This window comes from Molothrus aeneus, chromosome 4, assembly GCF_037042795.1.
Source record: "Molothrus aeneus isolate 106 chromosome 4, BPBGC_Maene_1.0, whole genome shotgun sequence".
Lineage (NCBI taxonomy): Eukaryota > Metazoa > Chordata > Aves > Passeriformes > Icteridae > Molothrus > Molothrus aeneus.
The window spans coordinates 64,353,170-64,365,618 of record NC_089649.1 but is presented as its reverse complement, the minus strand read 5'-3'; the positions used below and the strand labels follow the sequence as shown (position 1 = coordinate 64,365,618).

The 12,449-nt window shown below is 36.3% G+C and overlaps 1 protein-coding gene across 2 annotated transcripts in view; it reads left to right on the top strand.

Moving 5' to 3' along the window:
* The window catches only part of GRK4 (G protein-coupled receptor kinase 4), a 38,619-nt gene that overhangs the window by 8,364 nt on the left and 17,806 nt on the right, over positions 1 to 12,449 (top strand). For both annotated transcript variants that reach the window (XR_010783532.1, XM_066548689.1), the window contains exons 2-8: positions 2,100 to 2,186; positions 2,830 to 2,942; positions 7,258 to 7,335; positions 8,368 to 8,468; positions 9,808 to 9,900; positions 11,257 to 11,320; positions 12,057 to 12,197. Coding sequence is in view for 1 of the 2 variants with exons in the window: in XM_066548689.1 (XP_066404786.1) it covers positions 2,100 to 2,186; positions 2,830 to 2,942; positions 7,258 to 7,335; positions 8,368 to 8,468; positions 9,808 to 9,900; positions 11,257 to 11,320; positions 12,057 to 12,197 (677 nt within the window). In the remaining variant the exon portion in view is untranslated. The remainder of the gene's footprint in view (positions 1 to 2,099; positions 2,187 to 2,829; positions 2,943 to 7,257; positions 7,336 to 8,367; positions 8,469 to 9,807; positions 9,901 to 11,256; positions 11,321 to 12,056; positions 12,198 to 12,449) is intronic.

The window sequence follows — 12,449 nt, the reverse complement described above, 5'->3', positions numbered from 1 at the left end:
AATGGTCACATTGTAAGTAACTGGCCAAATATTTGGGCAAAATGCAACCCTTTTAGTGTTGGACTGGAAGTAAAATGCACTCGCCATCCTCTCCTTTTTGATGAGTTGGGTTTTTAATTTGATGGTGCTTCAGAATGTGGTATTCTTGATATATGTCACAGTTCATTTGACATTCTACAAACAGCAGCATGATATGAATTTGGGTTTGGTTTATCATTCTTGATCAGTACTGATTGTGTGGTGTCATGCACGATTGAGTCTTTCTGGGCAGTTTCTAACAGAAGCAGTTTAACTTTGTGGACCTTGCAGGTTAGTATGACATGGCTGAACCTGATACTTCTATCCATTGTTTTTCATGATCACATAATCTATACCCAGGCCTTGTTATTCAATGTATGAGTACAGGCTATCTATGTTAATATTCCTTGATTTTCTTTGTGTTCACTTCTGTTAGAAGGGTGTTATGTTTTGTGTGATTTGATTTTCTTCAAGCATGTTCAACTTCTTTTTAAGATCAAAAATATATTGTTAGAGTAGTCACAGTTTGTTTTAATGATGCTGGTAATTACAGCCTCATTATTAGTTCTGGTACTGCTTGAAATATAGGATGAGAAGTAAATTCCATATTTTGTGTTCTAAAACTTTATGGAAGGCAAATGACCTGCAAAGTGATTATTAGAAAATGAAGTGCAGAAGAAGTTTGCATTTTTTTAGAGAGTAGGTGTCAGTTCAAAGAATGTCCACAAGCCAATATATATAGGTGTTTTATTCCTTATTTTTTTACCTTTATATGGATACTAGAGTTGGGACTGTTTTGTGGCAGCAGCACAGTAAGATGTCAATATTCCTGTTATCAAGGATAAATTTGGTATGAACCAAAAAAATTTGGTGTGAATTTGGTATGAACCAAGGTGCACCAAGCTGGGACTGGTCTAACTGCATTGGTGGAATGGTTCAAGAAGCTGTATGTTTGGGTAAAGAGGGGCTTTAAATAATACATGTTTTGTTATTCTGAAGATTTTAGTTCCTTTCACCCTACCAATTTACTTCTGAAAGAGTTTGGTACCCTTTGCTGCTTAGTTTCTATTCAGGTTACATTGGGTAACTCCCTTCCTTTTCTCCCATTGTGGTTAGCAGTGTGTATTGCTTTGGTATGGTGAGAAAGCCTCTGTGCAGATTTGCTGCTGCTCTGTCATGTGGAAATGCATCTGATCATATAGCTTAGTAAAATCTTTTAAAGACTTTTGCAGCACTAAATTTCTCTTCCACAGAAATGTTTTAGATCTGAAAGTGTGTAAGTGTTCCTGTCTATCTCTGCTTTTTTGATAAGTATGCATGTCTTCTGTAAATGAAATTGGCCAGGGTAATGTGCTGAAACACAAATGTGTTTTCAGTGTAACATGGAAAATGTAGTGCAGATAGATTTTTTAGAAACTGAGAAAAACATTGTGGTAGTTTTAAAAAATCAATACTAATTCAACACCAGTGCTGTGAAATCTGAAGCATTGAAAATATCTAAATTTTACAACAGCTAAGCTCTTCCTGGTATCCTTGTGTGGTCTAGAGTAAATACTGTGTATTTGAGCTATGCCTTCACATTTATTAGTGGGATCTACTCTTACTACTATTACTGCCCTTAAAGAGAGAATATTTCTGTACAACTTTATTATTGAAAAATGTGTTTAAGAACTTTGTTCTTGGTATTTTGTTACTCAACTTTATTTTCTTCTATTCTTTACCGTGGTTGAGAGATAATTCTTGATTGTTTTTTTGTTCCATCTTTGATGTTTCAGTTTTGTTTTTGATTTTCAAAATACCTAGCTATTTGTCTTTTCTCTGCAGAAATGTTCTACATACACAGACAAAATGTGAAGAATTTGTCTTGGAAAAGACTACATGAAACATGAAAAAAAGCATTAAAGTTCTTCTGTATCACATTTGTTATTGGTTTGGATATCCTTCTAGATGGTTTTCTTTCTAGGCATGAAAAGTAGTCTGACACATCTGTGTAGAACTGACCTAATTTTATGCTGTTAATGTTATGTTCAATTTTACTCTGACTCTGTATTGTGTTTTATATTATTCATATTTTCTTCTAGGCAAACGGAGTGGGCGTAGTAAAAAATGGAAAGAGATGCTGAAGTTGCCCCCTGTCAGTCACTGTGAGGGTATTCGGTGCTCCATTGGTGAGTGTCCCCTAGAATAAAGGCTCTCCTTGGAGAGGGAAGGATTAGAGTTTGGAAAGGATTCTGTCTTGCTTCTAAATGCTAAATAGCAAAAAAAAAAGCTATTAAACTTGTAATATGATGGAGAACTTAGGAGAAAATAAAATTTATGAGATTTATGAGAATATAAAAAGTGTATCACAGCTCCTTGTTTGTTAAAGGAAGCTGTTCCTCAAGAATAGATTTATAAAACCTTGAATTAGAAAAAGGAATCACATTATAAATTGATGGTAATATATTTTACCCTTTTCCTTAATGCCTTGTAATAGTTTTTTATCATTTTCTGTTATTATCTTGTATTCCCTCTTTCCAAACAATCTTGTTTGCTTTGGTATTGCTGTTTCACAGTATGGTTGCTTTTTGCACCCTAACCTAAATGCACCTCAAGCATATAATTCAGTGTGCTTTTAGTAAATGGGATAGTCAGTAGAATACAGATGTGACTGAAGAGTGTTTCACTATTCTTTGGAATCATTGCATATTTATGGGATCTTTGATAAATATGTTAATGTAAAATCTTCATGTTCGAGTGATGTTCTTCTGACTTCAAATGGGAGTAATGACTATCCTACTACAAAAATAAATAAATATTTTTTTTTTCCAGAAAGAGACTATAGCCAGCTTTGTGACAAACAGCCAATAGGAAGACTTCTCTTCAGACAGTTCTGTGATTCTAGACCAGATTTGAAAAGATGCATTGAATTTCTGGATGCAGTGGTAAGTAGTGAGAAACGGATGGTGGCTATCAGTAGGCAGTGTCTTATAAATTCTTGTATGTAAGTGTTGGATTTTTGTGCTGGTTTTGCTGAGATAGAGTTAATTTTCTTCATTGTAACTCATTTAGTGCTATATTTTGGATTTTAGACCAAGATAATGTTGGGAACAAGGATGTTTTAGTGCTTGCTGAACAGGGATTACAGTGTGAAAGCCTTTGTGTTCCTCATGCTACTCTAAAAGTGAGGAGGCTGATGTGCAAGAAGTTGGGAGTGGACACTGCCAGGACAGCTGAGCCCAAAGAATATCCCATACCATATGGTGCTGTGCTCAGCAATAAAAGCTGGGGCAAAGAAAGAGGAAGGGGGGAAGTTACGATTTGCCAGCTAGCTGTTATACATGGGAATGAAGCCCTGCTTTCCTGGGAATGGCCGAGGATCTCTTTCCTACCAACAGGAAGAAATGAATGAATTTCTTACTTGGCTTTGCCTGTACCTGCAGCTTTGCTTTATCAAACTGTCTTTATTTCAAGCTGCAAGATTTCTCACTTGTGCCCTTCTGGTTATGAGTGGGGGGCAGTGAGTGGGCGCCTGTGGGGGGGTTTAGCTGCCTGCCTGTTTAAGACACAAGCATTTTATTAATTTTCTCTAGAAACCTCTGTTTTCCTTATGCTGTTTACTTGAAAACATAGTCTTTGCTGACTGTAAAGCTGTAACTTCTAATGGATGTCAAAAAATCATCTCTGTTATTTAAAGGAAAATGTTTAATGTTTACTAGGAAGTCTCTGCCATCTTGGTATGGCCCAAGCTACAGAAATGGGCATGATGGAAAAGAGAGAAGCAATTTTAGGATGACGTGCTGCTTGGCTTCTAGAGCCTGAAAGGGTGTCTGTATTATGAATATTACTTGCTATACTCAGCCTTCAAAATGTTAAAAACATAGACTTAAAAATGTTGCAACTTGCATGGAAGCCCTAGGCTACATAGCATGTGCTAATTAAAAACTATATAATGGAGATGGAAATTTAGAGAACCATCTAAGGAAGGAGAAAAAACAATTCTTTTGAGACTAAGGGAAAAGGTCTTGATATATTTACATCTTGATATCTAATGCTGAAGAACAAGGGAGGAAGGAAGCGTGCCCACAGCTATATTTTGCAAAAAGTCCTCAGCCCAAAACCCTCTTGGGGAGGGGGAAAGTAGGGAGGAGATTAGGCAGGCACAAAACAGCCCTTAAGAGAAGAACAGCTCAGAGCTTTTGATTCTTTGTTCCTCACAGTTAATCCAAGAGCAATAAGACACAGTCTCAAACTGAGATTGCTGACAAAAGAACAGGTTTTCTCAGTCCAGCCATTTTTGTTCTTACATGCAGAGAACAAATGACCAAAGAAGACAGAAGTAGGGTAATGCTGCTGCTTGCATGCATCCCAAACTACAGTACTGGAATGTAAGATGGCTCTGGAAGATGCAGGGTGTAAGGAATGTACATGGGATTATTGCTCTGCCTCCTATTTCACTGTATCTTCTTTCCCCCTTCATAGTAAAATCTGAGGCACTAGATCAGCTAAAAAAGAATTTGAGTGTCAAATAGGTGGAATTGTTTATATTTGTCAAAGAATCTGTGTGCAATTGGGCTTACTCCCCAGGTGTGTTTCACTTTTGTGACTCCCAGGAGCTGTTTGGGCACCATATTCCAGAGACTGGATTGACAGTTGGAGACTGAACGGATTGAATGGAACTCCAGAACAGTGGAGCTTTCATTCCTGAAGTGAATATAAATATAAACATAAACCAGAGCCCTTAATGAGTGCCATGCACTGGCAACTGTGGATTTACCCTTAATGGTTACAACTTCTGTACACATTTTAATCCTTTTATCTTAGATAAGGAGTAGCAAAATCCTTGGCAGCACAAAAGAGAATCAATCTTAGGCATGACTGTAAGGCAGGTGTGTCCTTGCTCTACAGATGTTATTTTCAGGTAAAACTGTCTCTAAGAAGTAACTGTTTTTCACTCACTGAAAAATTTGAACTGTTTTGAAATATGCAACCTATAATGTTGTGTGGATTGCAACACTTCTGTGAATTAACAAAGAATGGCATAGCTCAGATAATCTGGTGTAAGGGATGGTTTCACAATTTACTTTTTTGTATTTGTTGTTTAACTTCCATTTGAAAAATCAGGAGGAAGAATTATTCTTGGGAATCATTGAAACAAGGTAACCTTTGGTGACTCTCTGATCTGAAACTAGCATCCTGTCTTGATCAAGGATGTGAGATAAAATACCTGCTATCTCTTATAGATGGTTCCTGAGTTAGCCTGATTCCCTTTGTGGACTTCAGCACCAGATTTCAGCAAGATTTGATCTTTTAGGGGTTGAGGAGTTTCTTTGGTTGGTATTCTTTGTAAGACAATACAGGAAGCAAAAGCTGAGGCTGTGTGCTTTTTGCCTTGGCTTTTGCCAAGTTTAGCTTTTTAAAATGTTAAAGAAATTCTAGACTTATTCTTTTGGGGAAAAAAATCCCAAAATGAAATGTCATAGCCTTAAAAACCTTGCATCTTAGTTAACAGAGTTTTCTGACTTTTTTACATGAAGCAATGTGATTTCAGCAGTGTGATTGTTTCAGGAGTACCAAATCAAGGTGGTACCAATGCTGTGTTGTCTACTGTACTGAATAGTGAGTCTGGTAAGGTCCAGTTCTTGGGAAGGCGTGACCTAAAAGTCTGGAGTCAGCTTGGCTTTACAGAAAGAAGAGTTGTGAAATAATTGAATGTAAATGACAGAACTTAAAGGGAGGAATGAGTTATCCAATCTAGTGACTCATTTCACCAGCTAGGGACAGGGTTACTCACATATGAAAAGGAATCAGTGACAGTTCAAACTTCCCTGTAAGTTACAGAATTATTTGGAAAGGCCACCTCTCAAACTTCCTTTTAAATTACACTATCCACTTAAAACAGTATGCCTAATTAATTGTATTAAATTAGTGTTAAAGATGCTAAGCACACTGCTGAACTTTAAGTTGATAAACTTTTCTGACTTGCTCAGGTTGATTAGCAGTTGCAGAAGAATTCCTTACCATTAGTCTTTTTGTTGTGGAATTGAACAGCAGAAGTTCTGGCTTGCATTTGGATTGATGGATTTGAGTAGTGTGCTGAAGTGGGTGAAATAGAAAAAGATGTTGGTGACTTGAGTCAGGGTTTGATTAGTTGTCATTAATGGCAGAACTGGAAATCAGGAATTCCATTATTTCCAGTATTGTGTGTGTTTGATTCTTGGACTGTCATTTTTTAGTGTTCTAGTTTTCTTTATAAAGGTAAATAACTTCTGATTACATCAATTACTTGTAATTTCCAATGAGGTTTCTAATGATTGTTGTCTCAATAAGCCCCACTGTTGTTTTGTTTGACACAGTTCTCCATCCTGGAAGTCTGCCATGTATTCTTTGTTCCTAGGTGCATGCATTTACATCCTGAAATATGAAATAAGCTTTGATTGAGTTGGCCCAGCTAACAAATCTAATATATGTTGCTGTTTGAGATTGCTCTTTTCTAATTTATCTTTCCCCAGATTTTGGGTTCTCTTTAAATCTTGTAACTTCTGATGTCTGCTTCTAGATTATTCCATAAAATTATTCATAGTAAGTAGTTCTTGGAGTTTGTCAGTAGTAGTATCTGTGTGGTGATTTGTTGGTTGTGGATTTTTTCCATAAGTAGTTACTTCTGGAGCTCTGTTCAGCTGCCAGTTGTTTATCTGCAAAATGCACTGTATTACACAATTCTCTTTTTCTTCATCTCAGTACCAGATGTTACTAAGTCAAAAACTTTCAAAATTTGTATCTAATCAATTTTATTTTTTCAAAGAATGATGTAGGGTTTGGTTTAGATCTCATTTATAACCTTGTAGAAAGTAGTTTTATCCTGGTTTTACCCAAAAGTGAAGCAAAGAATAACACATGAAGGGAAAAAAGTACAGTGAAGTAAAAGCTGATTATTGTACTCCTGATTATTTTCCATATAGGTCATTCTGTCCTACAACACTACATAAATACTATTTAATTGATCTAGTTTAACCTCTAGGATGCAATTTCTGTAATTGCATTTAGATTAATTGTTAGGTTTTGTATGTTTTCCAAAGATTAATTCCATGTGCTTTGTTTTTTCCCTGAGGACTGTTCTTCATGCGTGTTTCACCTTATAGCCTTCTGTTCCTTTTATACTAAGAGTGTTGTGTTATTCATGATAAGATTTACCTATCATCAGGTAAAAGATGCCAAGTGACTGTGAACATAATAAAATTTTCAATTCCATTTCCCTAGGCAGAATATGAGGTATCTTCAGATGAAAAGCGCATAGACTGTGGCCTCAAAGTTTTAGAGACCTACTTCACTAATGGGGTAAATATATTGCAGAAATGTCCTCAAGTGCTTTGTAAGTGTCAGATAAATAGAGATATTAAGTGCTTGCATTGTTTTTAGTAAATTGACTTCCAAACTTCATTGATCCCATTTTTGTCTTTCTGGGAGGTGTGCTGACTTCTAAAATTCTGCTCAATCAACTTGAGCAGAAACCTTGACTGATCTCTGCTTTTATATAACTACTACAATTACAATTTATTCTCCATTTAACACCTACAGAAAATTTAAAAACAAATTAACTCAGTGTTAATTGCCATCTGAAGTCCTCCTGTGTGGCCTTGGTTGTTTGCTGTAAATTTTCAGAATTGCTGCAGTTTTCACAAAGTGAAATGCTGTTTTCTTCTGCAGCATTCTGTTACTTTGTTTTCCATGGTAATCATTAGTAGCTGATTTTTTACATTTATCAAGCCTCTTTTTTTTGGTATCCTGGGGAAGCTTTTCTGTGGGTATATAATTAGATATTTGCTTTTTATGAAGAGATGCTCTTTCTGCTTCTCTTGCTTTGGTCATCTTATACAAAAGGCCTTGAAGATGCCTTATAAGCAGATGGAAGTTTAATTTGTACATCTTTTTGAGAATTTCTTTGGGACTACCGTAATTCACGTACACTTTTCAAAACCCCCAGGTTTCTTTGATCTGGTTTGAAATAGTTTCCCAGCCTGTGTTTGTGTTTCTTTCTCCTTCTTTCCATCCTGCCAAGCCAAAGAGATGACTTGCTTTTTTGGTGGTAGACTTATGGAAAGAAAAAGAAATTTGACTTATTGCCAAGTTTATTCCCCCAGATACTGAAATAGTAAATAGGTGAAATAACTTTCAATGCATTGTTCTGTAACAGGAAAGAAATAAAAATTTTGCTCAAATACAGCTTTCTTGATTTTTTCTTTAGCCAAACTGTTCCTTTCCTTTAACTGTATTAAAAAATGTAATTTATCTTTTAATACAAAACTTTTAGTTTTTCTATTGATTTACGTGCTTTCATTGTTGCTTTCCTTTCTTTTTCATTATGTTAAGTCTGCAGCACACTTGCCAGAAATACCTCAAGAAACAGTAAATGAATGTAAAGCAAGACTGGAAAAGAACCCTTCTAAGGATCTTTTCATGGACTGTACTAGGTGAGTTAAAAATACCTAGTGCTAAGTTTGAGAAGTACAAGAGAAATTTATGTGTTTCTAAGGAAAGTGAAATATGAAGTTGTTATACCCAGAAGTACTGAGTCCCTGAAATGAGTAAGTAAAGTAAGAAATTTGGAACAGATTTATTAGAGGACTAGGTTTCCTTCAGATGTGATTTAGATGTTTGACTTTTGCAGAGCTTTTTCTTTAATGCTGCTTTTGCATAAAATCACACTGTTGTCTGACACCAAGAATTCTGTAAGATAAATGATATTTCTCTTTACTGTATTCTTACTTTTTGAGAGACTCTCTTCCATTATGAAGATCCTCAGAAAAATACGAAGTTATAAGTTGAAGCTTGAAAGGTTTCTGAACAACTTTAGACATTTAAGGTTCTTGAAAACAGGTTTAACTGAGGCCAACACTTATGTGCCATTAAGATGACTGATTAGAGGATCACTTGTAATAGTTAACACAAAACAATACAACTTGGTTTTGTTCTGCAGTCATGAAGTGATATTTCACACAGTAGTAGCAGGGGAGGGAAGGTACATGTTTATGAGTGTTACATGTCTTTCTAAAGCCTTTCTGTTTCTAATATTTCTGGTTCTTCAAGGCATGCTTGATCATGTCTGAAGGATGACTACAGGTTTTGTCACTGCTTGGGTCATCTCCCTGGCAACAGAAATAAGCATGCTTTGTAACAAGCTGAGATTATAAGATTGAAAGGGCTGTGTGAGAACAGCTCATAAAACATGTCTCAAATGGAGTGTCTCATGTAGATCATCCCCTTTCCCCTGTCCAATAAACACCTGACTACAGTTTGAATGACTTCTTTCCCTCCCCACCTCCATCTTGGTGTGTTTCTTTTAAGGTATTTGGTGTTCAAGGTTTGGATATGGGTATGGCATTTAGTACTTCAATTTCAAATCCTAGGAAAAAAAATATTTACCAGTCTCCAAAGAATGCATGAAACCTTGTAGATACTTTCAGAGTTCATATTTGCAGGGTCATACATGCATAAAAAGCTGCTGAGGAGCTGATGCTTAAGTGGGTTTGAAGACAATGAAAATGCAGAGGTCAAAGTGTCTAGTTCCTATAAGTAGCAGTAGTTTGGCCTTCATAAGTGTTTTGACAGAACAGTTTTCTGTAACAGTTTTCTGTCTCACTTTGTGAGACATTTAGGTTAAAACCATTGTAGAGCACACTGGTGATGTTTTTCTGCCTACAGCTTCATTGATATGTTTAAATATATGTCTACAGATTGTTAGCACCTCTTGCTTCAACAGCCTTTTTCAGAATAAGATGGATTTTATTTTTCTGTTTATTTTCCTGCTAGAATTGTCCATGAATACCTGAGCAAAAGACCTTTTGAAGCTTACCAGGAGAGTGTGTATTTTTCCCGTTTCTTACAGTGGAAATGGCTGGAAAAGTAAGTTTATTGATAATGTTTACATTATAATTTAGCTTTGCTTTGTGGCAAATTTTGATTTTTATGCTGGAAATGCTGTAGAGCTGAATGCTAAATGAGACTGCCTGTCTAAGAAATTATGATCTGAAAGACAAGATGTAAAGGATGATGTTGATGGATAGCAGGAGAACCAATACTGCAATGGAACTGTCTGTCTGTAACCTTTAAGTGATAAATCTTAAGTCTTTAAGTGGTATTGGGTAAATGCAAATTCAGAAATATTTGACTGTCAAGTGTGCAGTGGAATACCAATTTTTCTTGGGATTGCAATCATCCTTTAGTTTCAAACTTGGTCTAATGAGTGGTTAATAAACAGATTAATCTAGTATTACAACCCTCTAGGTAATTGGATTAGTACTAGGTTTTTTAGGGTGGTACAGATACAGATCTAGTAACTACGAGATAGCAAGATTTACATATATGTGTCAGAATGTAATACTTTCAAATCAATACTATGTGAGTGTCCAAACTCTTTCAGAAGGTTGAAATTCTTACAAATTGATTCAAATTCAGCCCCCTGGGTATTGTGATCACATATTCAAACTTTAAGGTACTTGAGCACTGATTTTATTGTAAATTCCAATTATCCAATGTCTTAATTTTACTGAATTGTTTGCAAAAGCCAATAAGAGAACTATGGAAGTCACTCAAATTTTCTACTAAATGAAACTCCACTGTTGTCCTGAGAACAAAGCTGCAGTAACAGTGAGTGCTCATTTAAAGCAAACACAGGAAAACCCAGTACCTTGTAATAGCCCTGCTCTGACACATTTAGGAGAATTTTAGCACAGAGGGATCAACAGCTCTACTGCCTCCAGTTATCTGTTCCTCTTCCTCTGCATCAGTGCCCTAACAAATTGGCTCTTGAGCTGCTCTTGCATACCACCACTCTTTCTTTAGTAAAAAGCAAAGTGAAATCAGAAATTGTTTACCTTTTAAATGCCACATTGTAAGCATGATGCCACTGAGATGCAGTCTGGTGTCAGCGAGTCAATAGAGGGAGGCAGCAGGAGGTGATAATGGCCTGTGCTGGGAGCAGTCAGGCTCTAACTGAGGCAGCAAAGGGCTGACCTGGGCAGCTTTCCTTCCTGCTCTGGGCAGTGCCTGGTGGCCAGAGGAGGGAGCCCACGTTTCTTAGCAAGCACCCCTTTTGTTTGCAATTCAGCTCATTATAGTACTTCTACACGAGGTTAAGGCAACATCTGTTCAGAAATATGTCAGAACAGAAAGGAGAAAGTGAAGACAGACCTCGGGGTGGGGAGGGATTGCTCACATTTGTAATTCCTGTTGCAGTGATTGTTTCTTTCTGTTAATCAGGCAGCCAGTAACCAAGCACACGTTTAGGCATTACCGAGTACTAGGCAAAGGTGGATTTGGAGAGGTGAGTACAGAAGTATCTTCCTCCAAGGCACTTCTTAAGGAATCAAAGAAAAAGGGGCATCTGTTTAACTCTTGTCTCTATCCATCTACATTTGACACATCACCTGGCAAATTGTTGTCAATACAAACTGGTTTAATGTGTTAAAGCACTGTGGGTCATGCACAAAGCTGCAGAAAACTTGTAATGACTGACAACAGTCACTTCTATTTCGAAATTTCATTTGGAAAGGAGAATTTAGTTGCAATTTGCTAATTATTAGAATATTCATGAACCTAATTTAAAATCTATAGATTTTAATAATTCTGTTTATAATTTATTGAACTGCCTCTGTACATATTTTAACCAGAGCCCTATATGGAAGGAGAGTGCAACTCAATTACCATTATCTTTCTCCTGGTTTATTGTGATGTGACTATTTGTCCTTAACACATACTAGGACACTTAGCACTGTTACTGTAGTCACTTGTTTCACTAACACGGGATCCACAGTTTTGCTAAACTATTCAACCTGGAAAGAAATGTGTTTGCCTCTGTATAATCACTTTTTCTACCTATGTTATAGTTTTTGTGAACCTTTAAAGTTGTTTCATGAGCAAAGGTTCTGTATTGATAGTTACAGACCATAATTTTCTGACAGCATTAAAGAGTTTGAAAAGAAAGTTAAATTTAATTTTCTTTAAAATAAAAATTCTAAAAAGCCTCAAGCATCTCTGACACACTATTCTTCTTTTTCTAGGTGTGTGCCTGTCAAGTACGGGCAACGGGAAAAATGTATGCTTGCAAAAAGCTAGAAAAAAAGAGAATAAAGAAGAGGAAAGGAGAATCAATGGCTCTAAATGAAAAAAGGATTCTAGAAAAAGTGAATAGTAGGTTTGTAGTAAGTATCTACTTTCTATATTCAGAAATTTATCTTGTTTTGTTCGCTTCATTTATCTCTTCCAGGAGCTTGTGGGCACAAAACTCTTTTTAAAATTGATTTAAGGAGTGCATGAGAGGAATGATTGATAGAATAATAAATACATTTTGTGTGTGATTGGGAATAGTTCAGTGCACAAGGATTATTTTTGGTCCACCTGCTTTATTTCTGACAGCCAGAACATTAGGCAGTGGTTCAGCATGCTGATGCCAC